Source organism: Columba livia, chromosome 7, assembly GCF_036013475.1.
Source record: "Columba livia isolate bColLiv1 breed racing homer chromosome 7, bColLiv1.pat.W.v2, whole genome shotgun sequence".
Classification (NCBI taxonomy): domain Eukaryota; kingdom Metazoa; phylum Chordata; class Aves; order Columbiformes; family Columbidae; genus Columba; species Columba livia.
Window position 1 is genome coordinate 24,847,845 of NC_088608.1, and position 23,159 is coordinate 24,871,003.

Here is a 23,159-nt window from a genome sequence, read left to right on the forward strand (position 1 = left end):
GTAAGGAAAGCTAAAGGGACTTTTGTTACTAAATTCCTTGGGAGCATTTGAAATTCCTTCCTGATGTGGTGTGTTAGCACAGTGGAGCATGCACTCTGCACCAAATATAGATGTGAGACAGGCTGCGCTTTCTCCCTGTGAAGAAGGAAGACTAAGATGCAGATTGCAACCTACATCCAAGTCTCAAGGCAGCTGCAAACTGTCCCACTAAGAAGGTAACTACAATGTTAGTTTTGCTCCATGTCACTGATTTCCGTGTTTAACTTACATTTACAATCTAGCTGTATTAAAAGACTGTTTTTCTTTAATTATTTTTCAATGTTTGTACATGAATACCTGTCTGTATTAAACTTGTGAAAGAAAAATGTCAGTTAAAAATCACATGGATAGTTCAAAGAGACAGTTACATCAGTTTAACTGGGATCTTAAGACCAGCTTTTAGGAGTGAAGCATCGCTGTTCAATCTTATCAGAAGTAATTAGCCAGCAATGATGCAAAAAGATGAGTCATTCATTGAACAGGAGACTAATTAAATATATATAATCATGCTAACTACACCAAAACATTAAAGCCATATTGTTGCTATTGTTTTGAAGAGTAGATTCAAATGGACAAATTTCAGAAAGCTAAATTTAGAACAAGTTAGAACTAAGTTGCACAGCCACATTTCTAATAGCACATTACTTCAGACATCTAATACCGGGGACAGTTTATCCAGAAAAGAAAAATTCAGCATTGAAGTAGAATTTTAGGTGCTAATGAACCACAAGACTTTATAATCCTTTTAAAAAGTCATTTATCAGTAGAGCTATAAATAGCAGTGCTTTGTTTTGTTTTAAAAAGATAACTCCATCTTGTATAACCCTGCTGCTTGAAGGTTCACACTGCTCAGCATTCCTTTGTATGTACGTTCTGGTCACAAATTTCCCTCTTCCAGATTGGCAAGCACATACTAGGTCCTGCCTGTCCCTTTCACATAACTGCTGGATTGTGTGACATACTTAGAAGATGTTAAAAAGCAGGAAGTATTGATTGCCCCCAGCCCCACCCCTTTGCCTATTTGTCTGGAACTGGATCGTTTAACAGGTGTGTGCTCACTGTTGACACCCAATTTAACAGGGCTGTGACTACAGGATGTGAGGACATTCCCTCGCTGTTCCCAGTGACCCTTCTCACTCTACCGAGGATGGCATGTAACACTTCAAAATTCAAGTCCCACATAAATTTCGGAAGCATTGCCTATAATTAACAAACAAACAAACCTCAGAAACCCAAACAATACTTTTTTTTTTTTTTTTTTTCCCCTTCAATACTGTTTCAGAACTAACTGAAGAGCAGTTAAGATGGATTTACATGCTTCAGAGCCACTGTTTGCCATCCATAGCAAAAACTCCTGCTGCTGTACAATTGCCAAAAATATGCGATTTGTTTCTTGTTCTGGGCCTGGGTGCTTCAGATTCTGTTTGAAACAGGAAAAAGGGCACTTGACCCTTTCTAGGCAAGGACACCATGTCAGGGTATTGAAAGAGCTCTGCATTGTTAAAGATGTTGTTACTGATATGTCTTTAGTTAGGTATAAGCTGAGTTTGCTGAAAGGTGCCACATGCATTGTGTTGGATCAATTTAAATCACATTTGGATTTGAGCTTCCAGATGAGTTTTATTCTAAAAACTAAACTGTATGTGACAAAATGAGGACCCTGACTAATATTCTGTGAATGAACACAGGGGTTCACTTTAACACTGCAGTATTGCAGCAAAACAAATCACTAAATTGACTGTCTGACCTTGCTGTTGGTGTTAGAGCTGCAAGTTATAGGTTTTATCTATGACCCTTTTACAGATACACATTTATTGAGAGCCATCAGCATCATTGCCAATCACGAACATAAAACAGTTGCTCAAATATATATTTTCCAAGAGGTTTATCTGTCACAGAGCATCCAGTTAGCATGTCCAGGATCCTTTTGCCAGGACAGAGGCATTTTCCTGTGAATTGTGGAATGACTTTTTACCACTTTTTCCAATTTCTCAAACTAGCTGCTTCTGAAGTATCAGTCCTCAGTGAATTCTGCAGTCAGCTGCTTTGATTAATGATCCCCATTGCTTAATTACCTTACATTTCACACTTGAAAACAGTTTGCCCAGGACTATAATCACCATCTTTGTTTGAAAAAGGATACAAATTTAGTTTAATTATATGGTTGATACAAGATTTTCTGGTATAATCTCTTGTGATATTCCTCACAGTGCAGAGACAAAAGGCAGGCAAGCACTACAGCTGACATTTGCAGTCAGGCACAAAGATGCACTGGGGACCCTCTATATGTAGTGGGTGAGTGTGGGAGAAAGGAAACATCAAATCAAGTACAACTGTAAACTTCTTGCATTTTTAAAAGTGCATAGAGGTTCTTTTTTTTGTTTTTAACCTTAACAGGATTTCAATATTAGAATGCTTGAGGCAGAGTCCCACAGGATATTTTCTCAGACACCACATTAATTTGCCTGAATGGTATGGCTTGAGAACAGTACCATGTCCTGACTGGCAACAATTACATTGGTGGAGTGCTGAGGTAAAACTCACATAATGCAAAACAACTTTCAAATTAAGGGTTTGACTGGTGACATTAAAAATACACTGACATTATTACAGAAGGTTTGCAGAAGATATCACAGCATCACTGGCTGTGCCGTAGGTTTTGCTCCAGTTGTTCTCACCCCCTAATCTGCAAATGACCATAAATGAGGGTGTTACTCTCAAGGCATCTTGTAAGGCCCTGAGGTAAAAGGGATGTATATCAAGTAAATTTAAAATAATAATGCTAATGTATTTGCAAATCCTTAATATTTCATATTTGTCTGATTTTGCACTTGTTCTTTAAAATCATGCAATATGTTTTACAGTTCTCTTCAGATTAAAAAAAAAATCTTAATATCTAAATCTAGTGTTCCATATTGCAACTTAAGAGTATTTTTTTTTTCAGTTATACAATTACTGTGGGCTTTCTATTTATTCAGCTAAACCAAGAGAAAGTTCAATAAATAAACTATTTCACTGCCTCTATTTTTTTAACTCACAGAGCTTGAATCCAACATAAGCTGTCCAGGAGATAAAGGAAAGATTTAAAGCTGTATTTCAATAAGGAATCCTAGAACTTGGTTAAAAACTAGCAGAAACTTTTGAGGAGTCCTCTGTCATCCTTTCATTACATGAAAGTCTTTTCAGAAGGCAGAGATGGATGATGTACCATAGGTCATCCCTTGTCAGTGCAATGGGATCTGCAGTAATGACATTTTAGAACCTTGCTTTTAATGTTCCAGGAATAAAAATAGCATACAATAGTACTTCTTGGGCTGTAGAGCTTTTTTTTGTTTGTTTTTTTTTTTTTTTTTCTTTTTTTTCCCTGTTTGATCTGATATTTAGTAAATATTCCGTAACAAACCCCCTTTCTCTGAGTTACTCTTTCTTGCTGTGCTAATATTTCTTCTGTTTGCAGGATATTTGATTAGCTGCCTTCAAAAGATGAGCTTGACCTTCCCAAACTTCCTTACAGCCCACCTATTGACAATGCATGATTTTTATAAATATTTGCATCATAAATTAAACTTCTACAACTCAGCAAATTGCTTTATTACATTTCCTTGTTTTTCCATGCTTTGTTTTTGCTGACTACTGCTTTTCAGGTCCCACTATTATATATAGGAAAAAAAAACCACCACCTCAGTGTTCTAAGATGAAAATTATTTGAGCTGTGCTTTTTATATCCTCTCTGTGTGTGTGAGATTTCCATGACTATAACATCTCACCCACTCCCAAATATTACTGAGGCTTCCTTCCCAGCAACCCTGTGAAGCAGCAAATGCAGCTGTCACCCCCTCACAACACGCACACACTGGCAACCATCTCATCCTGAAAGTAAATTCTTCTTTGGAAACAATGAAGGAACTCTTTAAAATGTCTGTTGGATCACTTGTAAAGTCTTTGGCAAAAGTGTTAGCAGAGAAGACATTTCAGTGGTAGCCATGTGACAATCTCTGATAAGGTCCAGGAGACAAAGCAATACCTAGAGAAGAGGTTAACAGCTAACAGAGAACAGCAAAAAGAGCTTGGACAGCTCGCATTTCTGTCACCTGCAGAAGCAAATGTGCTGGCTTCTTCATGAATGACTAGTTCTATAGAGGTAACGCACCATGAAATGATGCTTGCACATGGCAGCTACCAAACAAATTGGCCCTTACAAGGCTCAATGAACACGTGGCTTGCTGCAGCCTTTTGATGCTGTTTCAAGCAAAGCATTAATAAAACCCCTTACTAACAGCTGACCACATTACTGTGTTTCTTTGGATACATTTGTCTTGGATAGGAAGAAGGCCATGTTCTGAAAGGCAGTGAGTAACATAAAGCAGACAGTGGGGCATCACACTCACATCATCACCACAGTTATGTGGAGTAGCAGTCAAATGTGTTGAATACATTGTACAATCTTCACCCTGCTGAGAGCAGCTTGCAGTTATCTATCATCCAATAGTGGCATGCAGAGCTGCATATAAGGGTTCAGAAAGAGAACAGTCTGGACTTAGTACCAGTTTAGCATATGGCTTGTTCCCAAGTCTCTGGAAGTCAGACTCGCATCACACAATCATAATAAATATCAAGTAACTGTGCTGTATACTTGCCTGTGGAAATGGTTAAGACACCATGAAAGATACTCTCTCAGTATGCTGGAAGCTTTAAGAGGAGAATGGAATGTTAAAAGGCACTTCTCACTTAACCAAGACTTAAAAAAAATTTAAAAAATCTGGCACAGTACTTGAGAGAAACTACTGGAGCTCTCCAGTCCCCTGGATCTCTGTGGGCTCTGATCCTGTGAGACACGGGGATCACAAACAATCCAGGCGTGCCTGGCAACTCAGCACTGACAGTGGGGACGCGTTGCCGCTTACCTGGCATCTGCAACTCTTGAACACGGGAAGCAGAAAACTCCAAAATTGAGATGGCAACCCATACACTGCAAACCACGTGTAACACAGTGAACCACATCTGGAAATTACACCACTGAAATTAGCACACTGATCGCTCCTGCTGAAATGGAGAAGAGAAACAAACAAAAATCAGGGGGTTTGAAAGATATTTGTTCAAGTTTTGTTCTGACAGAAAATACCTCAAGTAACAGGTCTTCCATCAGTTCCTCTGAGAGGCAGTTCTTACAGCTAAGATTAGTTCCACTCTCCATTTTATTTCTGTAACTTATAGATGATGGGAATTTATTTTTGGTGTAAGATCTAGGAAAGAGCCCAATAATGTTTTTTAAGGTCCAACCTACAAGCACAACATATGGGGAGCATTTATATCCATTCAAACACAGACAGTGATTCTTAGGACTTCATAGAAGTCTCATGGCTCTTCTACCTATCATCACCTTGTTCTACGTGTAACACACATCTACACAGAACCACCCTAGCATCTTGCTGTGTGTGTTCTGGGACCCATGGCTACAATGAGACCCACTTTTCATTATTTTCTAACCTACTTAACATATGTGTTGCCTTCTGACAGTGGCAGTATTGTAGCAGAGTTGACAGAACAAGACTGGGATATGTAATGTCAGGCTCCTCAGAAGAGCTAAGTGTATGTACACAGCCATAAGTAGAAATCACCTCTTACCTGGCTGCACAAAGCCATCATATAGGTTGTTTGGGTCATATGCAGCCAGTGGCATGGTTTGCTATCAAAGTTTGATGGATAATCTGTGGATAAATTAATCTTCCCAAAGAGAAACTATTACGTGCTGAGTATTAGAAACTAGGGATATTTTCATAGCATATAACATTCCTCCCTTTACATACAAAGCCAAAGTGTGTTAGAGGTTTCCCAACAGGAGCTTGCATCAGTGGTGTCTGACAGTAATCAATGGCTAGCTGCTTGTGGAACAGCTAAAAGGCTTGTTAATATGCAAAACATATATTTAAAATTGTAGAACTATAAAAAAGTGCTTAACAACTTAACTCCCTTTTTTTGCCCTGCAGTTCACATTCAGGAGCTTTTGCAGATATTACATATGCATGGATTGATACTGTGCGTGCTTAGAACGACCTTCCAATTATTTCTTTGAAACTGGAACAGAAGTCTAACATAACTAAGCATTTTTACCATGCTGACTCTCCTTTTATTGTTTCAAGAGTCCAGAGAGATATGAGGGATAGACTCCAGAAGTTAGGAATCCCCAAATCTTTACTTTCATCCCCATTTCTCAGCATTTTACCTCTGGAGTTTACATAATGTTCCTTCACAGAATTTCATCTGTAGCTTCAAAAGCTTCCCTTTTTCCTCCCTCCTAATAATCTTATACAGATTAAAATTATCCTGTAGAATGACTGCTGTTGCTGGAAGCCCATGACAACCTCTCCTAATGATCATGACCTACATTTTAACTGGGATGGAAAAATCTCCCCCATATCTGTCAGCTGGCAAGGATATTCTTAGGCTGCCACGGTGGTGTAAGAAGTGCTGCACAATCCCACTGCACACTCAACCCTTCTCCATCCACTGCTGTACCTCTAAGTAACTGAATGCTAAATCAGTCACACAAGCTATACAAGTCTCCATGGTCAAAACCTGCTTTTTCCAAGAAAAAGTTAACCCCATCAGCCCTACCAATCGCAATATAAAGTATTAAGCTGTAAACAGAATCAAACATTTTTATGGAAACTAATACAAATGCCCAAACACCTTTCACAATTGGAAGAGCTTATAGATACAAGCATTTTATGACTACCAGTCTACCAACTGATGCCCTACTGAAAACTGAGACACCTACCGAGTTGATCACCTTTCCAATGCTGGTTACTGTTCACTGTCACAAAACGCACTCAGGATTACATTATCAGAAAGAGTAACCAAAATACTTAGCACATTTTGAAACATTTCAAATACATCCAAACTTGGCTAACAGGAACTTAGAAATTTTCGTTCATGATTTCATTACCATGGAACACGGTTGACTCCATCACTTCCAAGTCATTAGTCATAATATACTTAGGCATATGATAACTACACTCCTTACAATCAATCCTTCCCTATTCTTTTGGCATCTCCCCATCTTACATGTAGCGCTGTATCCCTTACTACAGCTGATTTATCTTAAAAAAAAAAACCAAAACCAACAACCCAAAAAACACCAAAACAAGCACCCACATATTTGCATCTTTTGGAACTCCTGTGTTTGAATCATTTTTGCTACCAAAAAGTACAGAGCAAAAGCCACAGTTAGAGCCCGCACTACTGCCTGCAGTAGTACCTGCACAGAGAAGTAACAACATATTACTTGAGCATGGTTTTGCCTTTTAGCATGTCTCTATGTATCTTCCTGACTTTGTGTGCTATTAAGTATTGCACATTTCTAAACATTCAGTAGCAAGTACAACTATAGATGCTAGATTGACTAAGACCAGCACAACAAACTCTCAGTTACATTGAACAGTATCCTTAACAGATAGTGTTTATTCCATTTTTCAGTAAGGCAGGAAATCTCAAGAGTTCATAGGAAGGGTTCAGAATTATTTGGCAGACTCATGCTGCAACGAGCTGGAAAACTACTGTCGTCATTCCTGATACATAGAAAATGGGCAAATTGCAAAGCGCTGGTAAATAGCTCCTCACCAGGCATTTGATTTCCCTAAAGGCAAGGAATTCCAGAGAAGAAGGGGAAGGGTGCAGAGATAGAGAGGCAGCAAAAGCTAGCATAGCCCAAGGGCTTATATTGGAGACTCTGCTAGAGACAATAAGGTTAAAGTCAGAATCCACCAGCCTCAAGGAATGCTGGAGGCCAGATAAAGAAAACAGATAACAGCCTCAAGATCTGACTTCATACACGGAGCCAAAATTAACATTGGGGTTATTAGGTTGAACGGTCATCAGTTCCACGTTGTGCTCACCGCAGTCCCATGGATGAGTTAAGAGCTTCTGATCCTGCTCCAGTTCTGCTTACGTTATTGGGCCCCTAAACAGAAACATAGAATTAAAAATAAAAACCCGCAAATAATCTGTGTTTGTAACATGTGCCTACTGTAAACTAATATTTTAATGAGATTTTATACTGCAGACCATTATTTACTGTAAGTAGATTCAATTTACAGACAAATGCTGCAGAATTGGAGACGCAGTGCTTATTTATTATAATCCTAATTTACTTTTGTGTTTGCATTTTATATTAAATATATTTAGATTTTTTTAATGTTTGGGTTCTTTTTAAATAAATCTACCTCATCTAAATATTACCCATAGTAAAGGCAGCTTTTTCAAATGGAATTGAACTACTACGTTAAATTTTAGATAATACTGAAAAAGCCTCTTTATAAATAATGTCTGTGAAACTTCAGTTGGTTTTAAACTAGTATTAATGTAATATTGTACCATGGCATCAAATGCATAAAAAATATTTGGATTTCCTCTGCCAAAATACCCAGAGGGGGAAAAAGATAAACAAAACAAATAACAAAACCAACAACAAACCTTTATCACTGAACTTAAAGAGAAACCATTAATTTTGAATTATTATTTCTTATAGAGAAATTGCTTTATTTGACATATAACTTTCCTCCGGAGAAAATGTGGAAAAACTGGGATGAATAAACATAATTTGAATGACAGATCCATCAAGAAAACCTGAAGGGTAATAACAATGCCTTCAGGAAAAAAGCATTATCTTCACTGTGAGCAAAATATAATTTAGGAACAGAAGGTATTTAGACCTACAGTCATTTGTTTCACACACAGTATTCTAAAATGGTTAGAATACCACACCATCTTCCAGCAAATGCAATATTGAATTTACCCAGATTAAATCCTGACATTAATCACATTATGCGCACAGCTGATTCTGTTTCAATCCAATTCCCTTCTCTTAATAAATTTAATTTTATTACTAGTCTCGTAGTTGTTTATGAACTTCATGTTAATAATTTTTCATTAGATGAAAATCTTTAACCTCAAAGGTACTACCAGGGATATTCATATTATTCAAGATTCTCCATTCAAAGGGACACAAGACTTGGAGAAAAAAGCACAAGAGATGTGTACCAGTCTTGCATGGGAACAAAACTATAACAACACTGACACAATGTACGTAGCATCCTTTGTGTACTTACTGCTATCAGAAAGTAAGAAAAAGAACAGACTCTCACTCTTATTAATAATAGTTCAAGAGCAGTTCCCTTATAGCTACAGTGTGTTAAAAAGTATTTCATAAGAAAAACTCTACAGATTTTGTAAATATATCAGGGGAACAATGATTTTTACTACCATTTATCACAAAAATATAACACAGATGACATTTGGGAATACAGACCAGAACAAACTCATATTAGATTTTTAAAAGATGATTTTTTATTAAGCACAAACAGCTTTTAATACATTATCAATACAAATAGGAAAACATCTGTTTAATGAATTTGATATATCAAAGATTTGATGGGTAGGTTGCATACTGGCACAATAAAAATGATTTATTTTTTTTAAGTATTTCAAATTAAAATTATAGGGTCACCACTGCCTACACTGCAGGAACTTTACCTACAGTCTAAAATTACTACATCACCTGGGCATAGGGAGAAGCAAAGAGCTACAATTTCATAATACGGAACTCCTAACACTTTTATCAGCACCATTCAAAGCTTGCATCAGCTGTTTAACCAAGAAGCAGCTGACAGGTCAGGTAAAGCTTTACAGCAAATTTCAGTGCAAAGTTTACAGTTCTTTTTCATAAGATACTTGGAATCTATGGTTTCATAGCATGTTAAATAATTATGGCTTGACAGATGTACAGTGTTAATATGCTGAGAACATTTACTTCGAAAAAAAGATGAGATTTATAACGGCTGTGAAATGCATTTTAATATATTATGCCAAAATCTGTAATATGCAAACAACATGCTGGATTACAAACTGAAGTCCTATTATGAATTCATAGACAAGGGTCAGTATTAGCTCTCTGGGGTAGTGGCTTCTGGTTGTCTCAGCTGCTGCTTTTTCAGGCTAACTAGCTTCATCTTCTCTCTAATGTGTTCTGCTGCAGAAGCCATATCACTTGGGCTCCCAAAGTACTGCTCAGACCTACAAGAAAAAAACCCACAAGGAGTTATCAGTGAAAAGTAAGACAGTGTATGAATATACATGTGAATGGCACTAGGAAACACAAAGACAGTAACAAAAAATAGGCACGTTTTCCTCTTTTATAAGCCACCTTTAAAAGGCTTTGGAGACTCAGTGATGAGACCTGACAACAGACCTTGGTGAAGTCATTACAAATACTGAATGACCTTTTCATATGCAAAAGGTTTCCTCAACAGCAGAGTGCTGTTTTATAGGTGCAACTAGACACTTCCTAACGTTACTTTTTACAGCTGTTCTTCTGGCTATCCCCAAATCAGTCTGGCTGTTTCAGGTACTGTGACAATCCAGGAAATCTGAATTCTGAGGCTATACAATTTCTGCATTAATGAAGGAGTCTGTGTATGTGAAGTCAGTCACATGCTGTCACATTATGTCATCTCAAACTGAAAAGAACACATGGCTGCACGTGTTTCTCTCATTCACATACAAGAATGGTTGATATGTTAGGGAAACCGATAACTAAGCTGTCAGGAAAAGGAGGATTTGAACAGAATACACGTTTCAGAAGAAAAGCAGGTATCAAGTCTAACTAAAAAGCACAGACGCTGAAGACTTTGGAAATGGCAGTAGGACAAAAGACTTCAGACAGAGTCAGGGGACAGGCATAAGTTGTCAGAAGTCATTTCCCGCAGGAGCAGATTGGTTTGATAGGGGAACTCCCAAGGCCACCGACTGCACAGCTGAGCACAGGATCACAGCACCAGCAGATGGTTTTCCTGACACAGGTCAGAAGCCAAGAGCAGACCAAGGAGATACTTAATGTAAGTCTAAAGTGGTGAAGAGGCTGATGAAGATGCCTCCAAGCATTTAATAACATTTTGTGTACCCTGAGATGTAGGACAGCTACGATCCCACTTTTGAGAAGGGGGACACATAGAACTCTGCTGAAATGTCAGGATTCAGTCAGTTAGTCTAAAATACAGGTGTATATATACCAGCAGCTGTAGAAGAACTATATTAGACTCAAACCTTAAAGTATGACAAGCATCTTCTTCCATGGGGAGCTTTTCCAAATTCTAATATTTCTTTTTACTTTAATAGTTTATCTGCAAATTACATCCATTTTAAGAATAAACAGCAGGCACTACTTTACCAGGTCACTAAAATCTGCTATACAACAGTTATATCAAATTACTTCAACAACATAACACACTCCTTGGTTGTTTGTGGTCCAACCCCACCCCTCCAGCTATAAAATCCCCCACTATTTTCAAATACACTACTGAAAGGGCAGTAAAAATCACTACTAGTTCAGGCCTGGGGTCATCTTCATGGGTAGCAATCCTTACTAAAGGAAACTATGCTGCACAGGAAGCATGGTATTTTGCAAATAAGATGACAGGAAATGAATTTTCATGACCAGCTTCTTTCAACAGTATTTTTGAGATCAACTTCAGGTAACCCATAATGCAGTTGCCTGATACCATCTCAAAGTTTCAGGCTCTAATTCAAAACATTCATTTCACATCTTATTCATAATCTCACAAGATCGTACACACCCAGAGACTAGTTCCAAGGCTTGGTTATACTCAGGTAGAAAAAATTAACTACAAGCTCAGCATCACAATGGATAAGTGAATTTACTGCACAGCAAACTGAGTTTTATTATGGTTAAGATTCCAAATTTGCTTTTGTAGCTCAAGACCGCCACCAATTTTACATTAGTATGAATAGCTCATGAGGGAAGTGCTGCCTTGGTTGTGTTTGTTTGTTTGGTTGGTTGGTTTTGTTGTTGTTGTTTTATTTAAATACACTGACTTAATTCAGATAGATAGAATTGTAAATTTTAAAAAATACTAGGATTCTAATCTGGTATATTTTTTTCAGGGAGAAGAGACTGGGACTGGTAATTCTTCTGTTACTTCTACATACATCACTGGTGTAAAGACCGCATAAATATAATAATTACTGAGGGTGAAAAAGTCACTACTTAGAAAAAGTGGACATGTTGTCTTTGGAAGGTTTGAAATTAGATCTGCCTGTTTTCTGTGAAAAGATGGGAAAGAATTTCTAATGAGTATTAGTGCTCTGCCTTTTCCGTTTCAGCAATAAGCATTCAGGATTCTTCTGCATATGAGGCTACTATGAAACTTTACCAAAAGCATATTCAGAAGGCATTAGAAAAGTATTTTGCGTACCCATCGGGATAAACTACAGGCACCGTTAGTCTGTCCAACAGCGATTTTCCAACTGCTTCAATTTCATCAAATTGCTCCATTTCACTAAAAGCTTCAGGCTGCTCTGGACCTTCTTGCAAAATCTATTAAAAGAAATAAGGAAGTGCAAAATAAAGTACACAAGGGATACTGCATAGTTTTTCAAGTGTCATTAACTGGCAAAGTGAATGCTCTTTCACCATCTTCACTACCACATTGATATGAGATCAACTGAAATATTCATACAGTTCAAGAAAGGAAAATATCCATTAAGCTGCACTGAGAAGATAGTTCAGGGCTACCACTGTTCTGTACAGAACATTTTACATTACTTCTAAGAGGGGAAGAAAAAAGTACAAATAGTCTGGCTAGACAATATTCCAGCAACAAATATAAAATGCATAAAAATAGTAACCTGCATCATTAAACATACAAGACTTTCATACAAAATGGAAGAAACATGGATAACAAAGGGCCCCTTACAAGCCATTTCACAACTAAAATCCACATCTGGCATAGAACAAGTGGGGTTAAAAAAGCCTGAACATAGGCGTTTCCAGATGGGATTGGGGTCCAATGCTAGTACTTAGTTCTGTATTTTCTTGTACTTCTCCCTCTGCCACTTCTTACATTTTCCAAAGCAGCATGGATATTAACAGCATATTTTCCTCACAGACTCATTAATATGTCACGATAGTACTAGAACAATTACATTTTTGAACAAGCGCATTATTTTTCAGCCATTTACTTTTTTTAAACTTAGGATTGCCTAAAAACCTAGCAATTAACTACTGCAATTATGAAAGAATGCTCATAATACGGACTGAGACAATCAGCACTCTCAGGAGTTTGTGAGCCACTGAATTCTAATTTGTTATCAGGTAAAACCTTCAGCCATCTGTGGCAGCACAGGTGATATATTTCTGCTTTTGTGAACCTCCATCAAGTCCCAATGCATACAAACTCAACGTATCTTCCATCAATACAAATAAGAAAATAATAAATGCAAGAAGCATACAAATGAACTTTACATCCATGTTTTCCTTCAATGACAGAATTAATTCATTTTCTTTTACCATGTGCAAGGTTGGCTTTTTTAGTTACATGCAATTTTTTGTCAATATTAGACATACATATGCTAACTTGCTTTTCTAAAATGCATCACTTCACAGAAAAAAATGGTTCCTGGATGAAAAGACCCTATCTCTCATGATCTACATTAATGGACATTGTCTCAAATTCAGGCATTTGAAAACTCTTAACATTCCCTCCCTTCAGCAAGCTGTTACTGAATAGCAACAATCTGTCCTAAGGTTGTTGATTGCTCATCCTCCTCTGTGGCTTCTAGCATTGTCCAGCTGGACACAGCGGTGAGACACTTGGTTATAGGAGTCTGAAAACCATACCAAGGCAGAGGTGTGCTTTGAAGAAAGCATGTTCGAACTCTCCAAGTGCAAAATACAACACGCAGCAACACAGCATGCATGGAAACCAGTGAGAGCTGCTTTAATTTACACAGTTTGTGAGAAGGATACCGCATTCAAAATGCAGACAGCTTAAAAGGCAATACTCCTTTCAACTCTCCCAAGATCTTAAACAACCCCATAGCTATTTGTCAGACCTTGCACAAAACACAAATCAAGAAGTATTCCTTGCCTTTGAGAATAATTAGAGTCTAAATCACACAAAGAAATTCTTCACAATCAACCGTCAGAGTTCCCCTCTGAAGAGTTAAAAAGAATTCTCACCAGCTCCAACTCAATGCAGCTGAACATCAGGGCTGCTGTTCTCCTTTTTGTTAAGCAGGCACTATACCAATATAGGTATGCAAGCAATAATTGCATTAAGCATTGAAATTAACAATTGGAAAAAACACGCTTGAATTCTTCTTTCTGCTTTTTTTAATACTTAGGGAAAATACACACTGACAACTTCATTTTTCTTGCATTCTATTTGCTTAAATTCTGATAATAATTTTTTCTTCTTAAAAACACAACACTCACCTTTTCAGCACTCGAATGAAATGCAACAGCTGTTTCCAGCCTGTGTACTCTTTCTTCAGAAGTTACTGTAAACTGTTTCCACACTCTGTTCAGTCTTGGAAGAGTGTCCCCTGAGGACCTTGAAGTGCATCGCAGGGACTGGCACAGGACAACAGTTGCCTGCAGTAACTGTCTTCCATAATCGTAAGTACTCTAAGAGTTGGAGGGAATGGGAAAGAAAGTACATGTAAAATCTCTGCACATAGCAGACAAGTTTATGAAAGCTCCTCAGTTTAGGTCCACAAAGTATATTGAACTGATCTGGCCTACTTGAAAATGCTGCTGAAGTATGAACAAAAGTGTAATGACCAAACAGTGCTTTTGCTCCTCAGAAATAAAAAAAAAAAAAGCAGCACTCTGTTGTCTAGTCTTCACACTGGCAAAAGAGCAGAGCTTCCTAAAAAATTTCAAAGAGCTGCTTGGATCTTATATGAAGTACTTGCTATCTATTGCTGAGATGATACTCTCACTGACTTCACTGTCATGATGTTTGTGGTCACCCAGCATCCAGGTGCATTGTGGCACACCACTGCAACAGCAATGCCCTCTTGTCACTGTCAGTTCGAATTAATCAAAAGAGAAAAATCAGTTCCAGTCTAACAGGTACAATTTGAAAAACATCACATCTGTTTATTGTCAAGTTTGAGTTAGACATTCCAGAAAAAGCACCTGAAAAGGGCCCAGCTTATACCCTTTCTATTCTTCAGTGAAATTCTTTCACATGTACCTGGCTTCTGTTCGCATATTCAAGATTTGCAAACAGGTGTGCAAACATGCCCTATGGCATCAGTGAATTTCAGTAGATTCTTGTACAGCAGGATTCATTAATTGGCTGTTAGAGTCAAGAATTAAAGCTGTCTGTTCTGTTCAACCGCTAATTCTGCTAGAGCCAAACCTTCTACGAGCAGGATGATCAGACTCTATCAGGACAGTCAACTTTATCTGGAAAACCAACAGAAAGACAGACTCTGTTTCATCAAGTACAGCACAAAATAGATTGCAACCCAGTGGCTTATCCACATTTCAGTATTTTATTGCAGTCCTTCAGAAGTCATTATAAAGACTGTTTGAAATACATGCCTTTTAAGAAAGTCAATGTGAACTTTCTGGTTTGCGGTCTGCATTGCTTATATGAAGCAGACAACTGCAGCATCACTTCAAAAAAATCTCATTAGGCTCATCACCAATTCCAGCAATCACAATTTCTTCATTCAAGCATTGAGGCAACCATTAGGACTACTAGCAACAGCTGTTCCATAATTGTCCATGTAAGTACCAATTCTATTTAGGAGATCTTCTGAAACTGTACAAACCCCATATTGCTAAAAAATAATTAATTTCACCTGTGCAACATCAACAAATTTTCGATGTTTCTCCAGTAAAACTTTTGTTTCTTGAGCATCATCTCCCAATCGGATGTGTGTCTTCAGCAATGCATCCAACAGTTCACTTAACCATTCTACTGCCTTAAAAACAGAAGTTCAAAGAATAAAAACTAGTAAATTAAAAGTAAATTAATCCAGAATAGTGAGGTGACTTTAGTAGTAGCATATACTTCGGATACAGAAAAACTTAAAAGAAATATTACAAACTGATACATCATGTATGCAGTCACCCAATACACTATTTTCAGCCACATCCTTTATTTTCACTACACAAATTCACTAAATAAAGCTACATTTGAAAGTGACAAAAATACTGTACAGCTATCAACACCCATAAATTTAACCAGTGGACTGCAAAGACCAGAATGATGAAATTCTGTAGGCATTTCCATACCTGAGCAGCATCCTCTTCGCATTTAAATAACTGTACCATCTGAAGCATCTTCAGTCGCCGCACATCCACCATATCCTCACACCTTGAACAGTAGCACAGAAAGACTCACCAACATGTGCGTAACAGACACAACACACTCTGAGTTTCACAACGTTTTCAGTGAGCAACATTAAGATGCAAGTGTTCATTAAAAGGTGATTTTTGTGCTGCTTAGCTTGGCTAAAATACATAAGGACTCACATAGCAAGAAGAAACATGCAATAAATAGAACTGAGCGCTACAACCCATGGGAATCATGATCCTCAAGACTTCTGATGAGGCTAAACTACAGATAGTAAAACCAGCAGCAGCTACAAGGCCTGTAGCAGCACTGCAGGTTCCTTGCCTTGTTGCACTGGTAAGATTTGCTGCAGAGGCTCACACAGCTAAGACAGACTTTATCTTACTGAAGTCTAGGTGAAAGCTGGCTTAAACCTGGCATGATTCTGAATTGTACTGTGAGCTATTGGTGAAGTTTTCTGAGTGAATAAAATGAGGACTGTTTAAAAGATGTTAATTCATCTTCCCTTTTCCTTTTTAGCAAAAGATTGTAATAATTGAACCCTTATAAAATTATGTTCTTTGTTATGACCTGTCAGAAAGCATTTAAAATTCCCATTCATATAAAATCTAACTCTACTGCTCGTGTTCTCAATTAAGCACATTTTGCAGTCCTTTCTCTAACTAGAATTTAAAAAAACGTATTGAAAGTTCTTTTCTTTCCACAGCAAGAGCTAAGCTAACACATTCAGCAGAATGACCTTTCCACTTCAATTTCAGAGCCTCCTAAGTAGACAACAATATTCAATCTCCTGTCCAGTGCAAATGGAATTACTAATGTCAACAACAGCACTGGAAGTGAATGCAAGCGATGGTATGCACAGATCTGTTCTTTCAAACTGGCTGCAAACATAAGCACTTCCAGAGAACATTTTGTTAGCGTGCTGCACTTTGTAACATGGCCTGTAGTGCTGTGATGCTTACAGAAAGGAAATTTATTGGTCAAATAACACAGGAAAATAGTTTTTGGGTTCCAAAAGCATAACTAAAGCAGCAAAATGCCCCTAGAAATAAACATTATACTACATGTGTATATAAATAAGGAGAAACATTCACAAGAATTGGAAAAAAAAAAAAGGTAGTGTTGCAAAAATTACCATTAAATGCTACTGATAGTGGTCTTTATTGTACTTTTTTGTCTCTCATCCACAATGATGAACCTTGTATAAACATTCATCATCTGGAAGCTACTTCATACCTTTGTCTGAACATTTTATCGACTTTTCAATCCTTCAATTGACTTCTCATAATTCTATATCCCTTCTGCTAACAGGGACCAGATTTGTGTAACATTTAAAACAGAAATGACTTGAAACAGAAACAGACTACAAATCCATACAGTGGCACAACAACATTTTCCTTTTAGTTTTCTATTCCTTTCCCAATAATCCCTAGTGTTCTGCTTGCTTTTCACGGTATGACTGAACATTAAAGGAAATTTTGCAAAAGGTTTCCAACATTTAACAGCTGCTTCAGAATCCACTACTATGTATATATAATTTTTCCTTCACTCATGTATTTATTTCTTCAGTACTGAATTCTAGCTGCCATTTTATTGCACAGTGACTCATGATCCTCTTTGCAGCTGGCCCTCTAAACAAAAGTGCTCCTCAAGTAAATGGGATTGCGAGGACATACTTTAAACACTACCTTCTCTAAGTGTTACCAAAACACAGGGCTTCTTACACTAAGCTCTCTAAGAAAAGAATTAGTGAGTGGTGGAATTAATTTCTAAAATGAACAACCTGATGCTCATTAGACCTTGTTGTTCCCCAGAGGCACCTTTTTGTTCAGCCATTGCCCTCAAAGTTCAGGCACTTTCTATGGAGAGTACTACCTATATAAAGTGACCTATCAGCCCATGAAAATCCTAATGACTAGAGCTGTTATTACCTTTGTTTTCTAAGCTGCATATCTTCCATCACTCCTTGGATATGGTCCACATTTTCTTTGTTTTCAATGGTCACATCTTTTCCATAGGCCCAGGATGCCTGATTAGATATCTGATCAAGAAGACTTTGACCTTTCTCACGCAAGCCTTGCAAGCCTAAGTCTAAAGAAAGAAAGAAAAAAAAGTAAATGGTCACCTTTACGAATTTTTAATTTTTTTCCTCCAAAGAAGAGAAATTAAATATAACAGGACCTAAGATTGAAGGCTGGAAAGTGAAAAGGACATATGTACCTTTCACTGCCCTTTCCTACTTTTACATTTGAATGACCATTTGTCTATATTACCAAAGACCTAAGGCTTTGCTATTTTACAACCTAGCAGACAACAAGAAAAGGAAAAAAGGCTGTCACTATTAACTTCTCAGCATATAAATCACTAATTAACGTATTTCATCCACAACACTTAAAATATTTATCATTGCTAAGCAGTTATAGGTTAAATATTCTTCCATAGCTGGCAAAAGTTACTATTTCATACTAAATCTGATATGGCCGATGCATTTTTCTATACTGAAATATGCCAACCCTTAGAATGTCCTGTTACAGGTATTATTTGTCAGCTCAACCACCTGTTTTCCTAAAAAAAAAAAATCTAGTTTACACATCAAACTGTTATATTCCAATCAAAACTACTTCTTACCATATATGATTTTGCTTCAAAGGTTTATCCTACAACATAGGATTAGGCCTTCTAACTGAAATAAGCTATTCTACATGTTTGACAGTGCAACCACCTTAAACATGCCATTTATTAACATATATTTTCAAAGCTACTGCAAAATGCTCAGTACAAGCATTCTAAAAATGAGTGGATAACAACCTTAATCATGAAGGGGTCAGTTTTGCAGACAAAAAGATCATGTAAGCACTGTATTCCCAAGATACTAGGAATGATTAGTGAGGGGGAAAAAGTTTGTTTACAGACAAAATGCATGATAATGGTATATAACAAATACACATTACATGGAAAAACATTTCCAGATCACTTTGCCAGATAGAACTACTAAGGTAGTTAGGTGGAGCATTACTTGGCTAGGAATCAGAAGAGAGATAATTTTTCTGCTGTCATTTTTTAAAAGGGGCGGTGGGATTGATGTTTATTTTTCCTGTCATGTATTCATTAGAATGTGTGTATCTGAAATGCAGAAATATTTTGCTTACCAACACTTTTCAATTTCTCTTCAAGTAGTTTTAAAGTTTGTTGAATTGATGCTCCATCTGCTGGTGCTACATCTACACACAACATTCCTAGTAAGCCATCCAATTGCTGAGACAACTAAAACAAAAAAACAACAGAAATGTTGATATTTAAAAAGAAGTTTGAGCTTCAGATGGCTGGGTCTGCAATCTTCTTCTAAATGTTTGCTTTCTATTTGCATCTACAGGAAATGAAAGTCAAGATGAAAGATGAACTACCCATCTGCCTATAAAATTCCAAGAGCAGACATTTTTAGATGGGGAGAAGGGGAGAAGCCAAGATTTTTTTTTTTTAAGACAAGTATAGGAAAGGAATAAATGCCAAATTAAAAAAGAAACTACAAAAAGTACACCAAATTGCACTTCAATTAATGCATATGCCTCTACTTAAACAAACAAACACAAACAAACAAAACAACCAGACAAAAAACACACACACACACCAAAAAAAACCAAAACCAAAAACAGAACATGGGAGGAAAAGCAACTTTTTAAATAGTAAACATTTTATTTCAAAAGCTATTGAAATATTAGACTCATTACAAAGCTCTTCACTGCTAAAAAAGGGGAAATCCATCTTCTCAGTATTTCAGTTATGGTAAATGAAGACTTATGGCATTTTCTAAATGACATTATATTTCCCCCACCCCCCTAAATTGTTTCCAACATATTGAACATTTAGAATGTTAAGGCAATAATGTGTTAACAAGTGAGCCTGTGAAAAGTTAAAAAGAAAAACTTACATCCTGGGCAACACTGTGGAATTCAAGTGCTGCTTGTAATAGATTCTGCCTAAATTCCAGCTGACTGGCCTGCCGGTAACACACGTCACTCAGCTGTTGCTGCAATGCTTTCAATTCCACAAGGTCTTCCTCATCCCCTGCATTTAGAAGAGCTGCAATCTGCTGATTAAGCTCAACATAAACAGCAAACCACTCCTGCAAACACAAGAAAATTAAGCGTTAAAATAATACCAAACATAATTCTACGATTCTCTTAAGATGGCATATACCTAACTGCAGCCTAATAAATAATCTGATTTTAGAAGGGACTTATTACAGCTTACACTATAATTATGAAATCTCACACAGGAAGAAAAAGCATTCCTAATTGCCAATCAACTCAAAAAATGCCCAGTACATTTTAATATATGTACTGTCATATAAAAAAATGGCGCAGAAAGATGGGAAGATTACGAGTCATGGCTACCAGCTCCAAGCGCAAACTCCCACTCACACTATTTTACTGAACCAACAGAGGAATTCCACCATTTTAAAATAAATTTTGAATGCTTACATGCTTATAGTGCCCTACTGAAGCAGATTATTTGCCAGGTGGTAAGCTATCACAAAAAGATGTTCACGAGACTGTCTAGGTGTTACTTTCACTGTCATGATTTAAATCAGCAATAATTTTCTTAAAACATTTAGAAAAAAATACAAGTGTTGACAAAGTGGAAGTAACCTCTATCTTACAGATAGAGTATCCACATACAGAAATTTCAGACTGATCCTTGTTTCTTATTTAAGTAAAGATTTATACTACTCAATTCAAAACGTGTAGATTTGTTTTTCAAATGTTTTGATTTCTGAGTACATCCATAGGCATTAGTTACATTGTCACAGTGGTGTATTTACAAAAGAAAATAGTTCAAATATTTAACAATTTTGGGAGATATAAAAACGACTAGATACATCAAGATTACATTCACATCTTGCATGATTGAGATGCCTGTAAAGGAAAACATGTTTGTTTAACAGCTTTTATTTTTGCCTACAGTAAAGTGACCTTCAAATGTCCTGTTCATTTCTAATGCTATGGAATAGCACCATCTATTGGCCTAAAATATCTGTTTTAATTAGTATTCTTGTCACACTCCTACTGGGATGTTTGATTTTTTTTTTTTAAATCATGCCTTCAGCTTTTGCATCATTCATTTACTAAGCATGCAAAATATAGAGTATAAATATCCTCATTCTGATTTTTTTTTTCCTTTTTACCCAAAGCCACCTCTACCATCTGCTCACAGGAAGAAACAGAGTATGAAAAGATTCAAGGAAGGAAAAAGAGTAATGAGAAAGTTAAATCAGCAATCAGCCAAAAATTTAAGAGCAGGGTAAATCACTCATCTACCCCGAGAGGGGTAACTAAGATGACGTAATATGGAAACATCTTCCATTATCACATGTGTACTATAGGTATATATGCCCAATAAACTCAGTTTGCACAACATAACTCTTGTTATTACCTTTAGACACTGAACATACAAATTTAGCTTATTGAGTGTGACAAGTCAACTATCACATGAGAAGTCAAACAAAAATCTATATTAACAATTTTTAGGTTTTATTTTTAGCATTAAAGTGTAACAGTTGCAGTCACTGATTTTGATCAAGCTGTCAGTGAAATTAAGAGACTGGCAAACCAGATGTAAGAAGTGTGTTCCTGATCATTTCCATATGGGAAAGTTAGGCACAGCTGTATGTGACAGCTCAAAACCATGGAGAAACAGCCAACATTTGCTCAAAATTAACATCTCTAGTATATTACTCATGAATAAAACAGTCAGAAAATGCAACCCCAAAAAGAAAACAAAACAAACAAGAAACAAGCCAAACCAGAAAACTACCCTAAGAAAATTATTTTTTCACTTCAGAGAAAATTGAACAAAAAAAAGTCCTATCTTTAAACCAAATAAAGCATTTTTGCAAGTATCTTCAAAATACAAGTAGTATCATCAACAATAAATATGAGATGATGAAAGAAAGCAAGCTTATAAGCTGCCAATTCAATTATTAGGAGAGAAAAAAAATAAGAAAATAACAAAAGAGGAAGAGTACACTCAGCTATTATGAGATGTTTAAAAATCAAAGACGACAAAGCACATTTTTCCAGTGCTGTTGTCAAAAAAATTGTTTCGATTTATAAATAGGTATATAAATTTAAGGTAGGCCATTCGTATCCCAATTACTTCTTTTGGTATAAAATTGAAAATAATTTTTCTGACTGTTTTTTTCCTTACAAACTCCTGCTAGTACATAAGAAGCAAACAGCGTTCCACCTTCCAGTGCTTTAGTGATGAGCAAACAGCAGGCTGGCCTGCAGACTTCCGTGGGATTTCAGTGATTTCAGGGGCCATATTCAGCCCCAGCTAAAGCATAGTTCTCTGTGACAGATATCCAAATGAGTAAAAGTATATTAATTCTTGTTTTCTCTTTTCAGTTTGAAGCGCTAATATGACTGAAAGATATTAAAAAATATTTTTATCAATGAAGTAGGCAGGGGATGACTCTTTTTTTGTTTGTTTCCAATTAGGATTCTAACTGTAAGCTATTTTACACTTCACAAGCTACTGGTTTTCGGAGTAGAAAATTGCTTGAAGAGCTTAAAGCAACAAGAAGACAGAGGAGATGGGATTCAATTGACCAAACACAGACATCTAAACCACACACTTCTGCACCTGAGCAAGGAAACTGTACTGAGCAGAGATGCAGTCAACAAAACTGGTGTAGTCTAAGGTGCAGTGTTTCTTAGACTAAAGGTTTGGGTTATCTGTTTTTTGTAAATTACATTAGCAAAATTATAACTCAGTTACTATTTTCTTCGCCTTGACTGTAAAGGAAACTTCGGAAAAATGGAGAAAATTGTCAATGTCTACATCAAGGTAAGTCAGAAAAGAGAAAAAGCACTGTGAGCAACATTTCCTTTGTGAACACTGAGTATTCAATATTCCAGTTATAGTTAATCATCTGATGGAACAGCAAAA

General features: G+C 36.8%; 2 protein-coding genes and 1 long non-coding RNA gene across 10 annotated transcripts in view; 1 reads left to right on the forward strand and 2 right to left on the reverse strand.

Moving 5' to 3' along the window:
• Positions 1 to 6,365, reverse strand: part of CCDC141 (coiled-coil domain containing 141) — a 79,315-nt gene extending 72,950 nt beyond the window's left edge. The window contains exon 1 of the mRNA XM_065068863.1: positions 4,944 to 6,365. The gene's annotated coding sequence lies outside the window, so the exon portion shown is untranslated. The remainder of the gene's footprint in view (positions 1 to 4,943) is intronic.
• On the forward strand, positions 89 to 12,813 carry LOC135579865 (uncharacterized). Its single transcript, XR_010473690.1, has 2 exons — positions 89 to 215; positions 11,998 to 12,813. It is a non-coding gene; the product is annotated as an uncharacterized LOC135579865 (long non-coding RNA).
• Positions 9,362 to 23,159, reverse strand: part of SESTD1 (SEC14 and spectrin domain containing 1) — a 60,428-nt gene continuing 46,630 nt past the window's right edge. For all 8 annotated transcript variants that reach the window (XM_065068873.1, XM_065068876.1, XM_065068869.1 and 5 more), the window contains 8 exons: positions 20,137 to 20,331; positions 19,358 to 19,472; positions 18,140 to 18,299; positions 16,148 to 16,229; positions 15,712 to 15,834; positions 14,330 to 14,521; positions 12,309 to 12,430; positions 9,362 to 10,110 (listed from right to left, as the gene is read on the reverse strand). In XM_065068873.1, the coding sequence (XP_064924945.1) occupies positions 9,981 to 10,110; positions 12,309 to 12,430; positions 14,330 to 14,521; positions 15,712 to 15,834; positions 16,148 to 16,229; positions 18,140 to 18,299; positions 19,358 to 19,472; positions 20,137 to 20,331 (1,119 nt within the window). In that variant the 3' untranslated portion in view covers positions 9,362 to 9,980. The remainder of the gene's footprint in view (positions 10,111 to 12,308; positions 12,431 to 14,329; positions 14,522 to 15,711; positions 15,835 to 16,147; positions 16,230 to 18,139; positions 18,300 to 19,357; positions 19,473 to 20,136; positions 20,332 to 23,159) is intronic.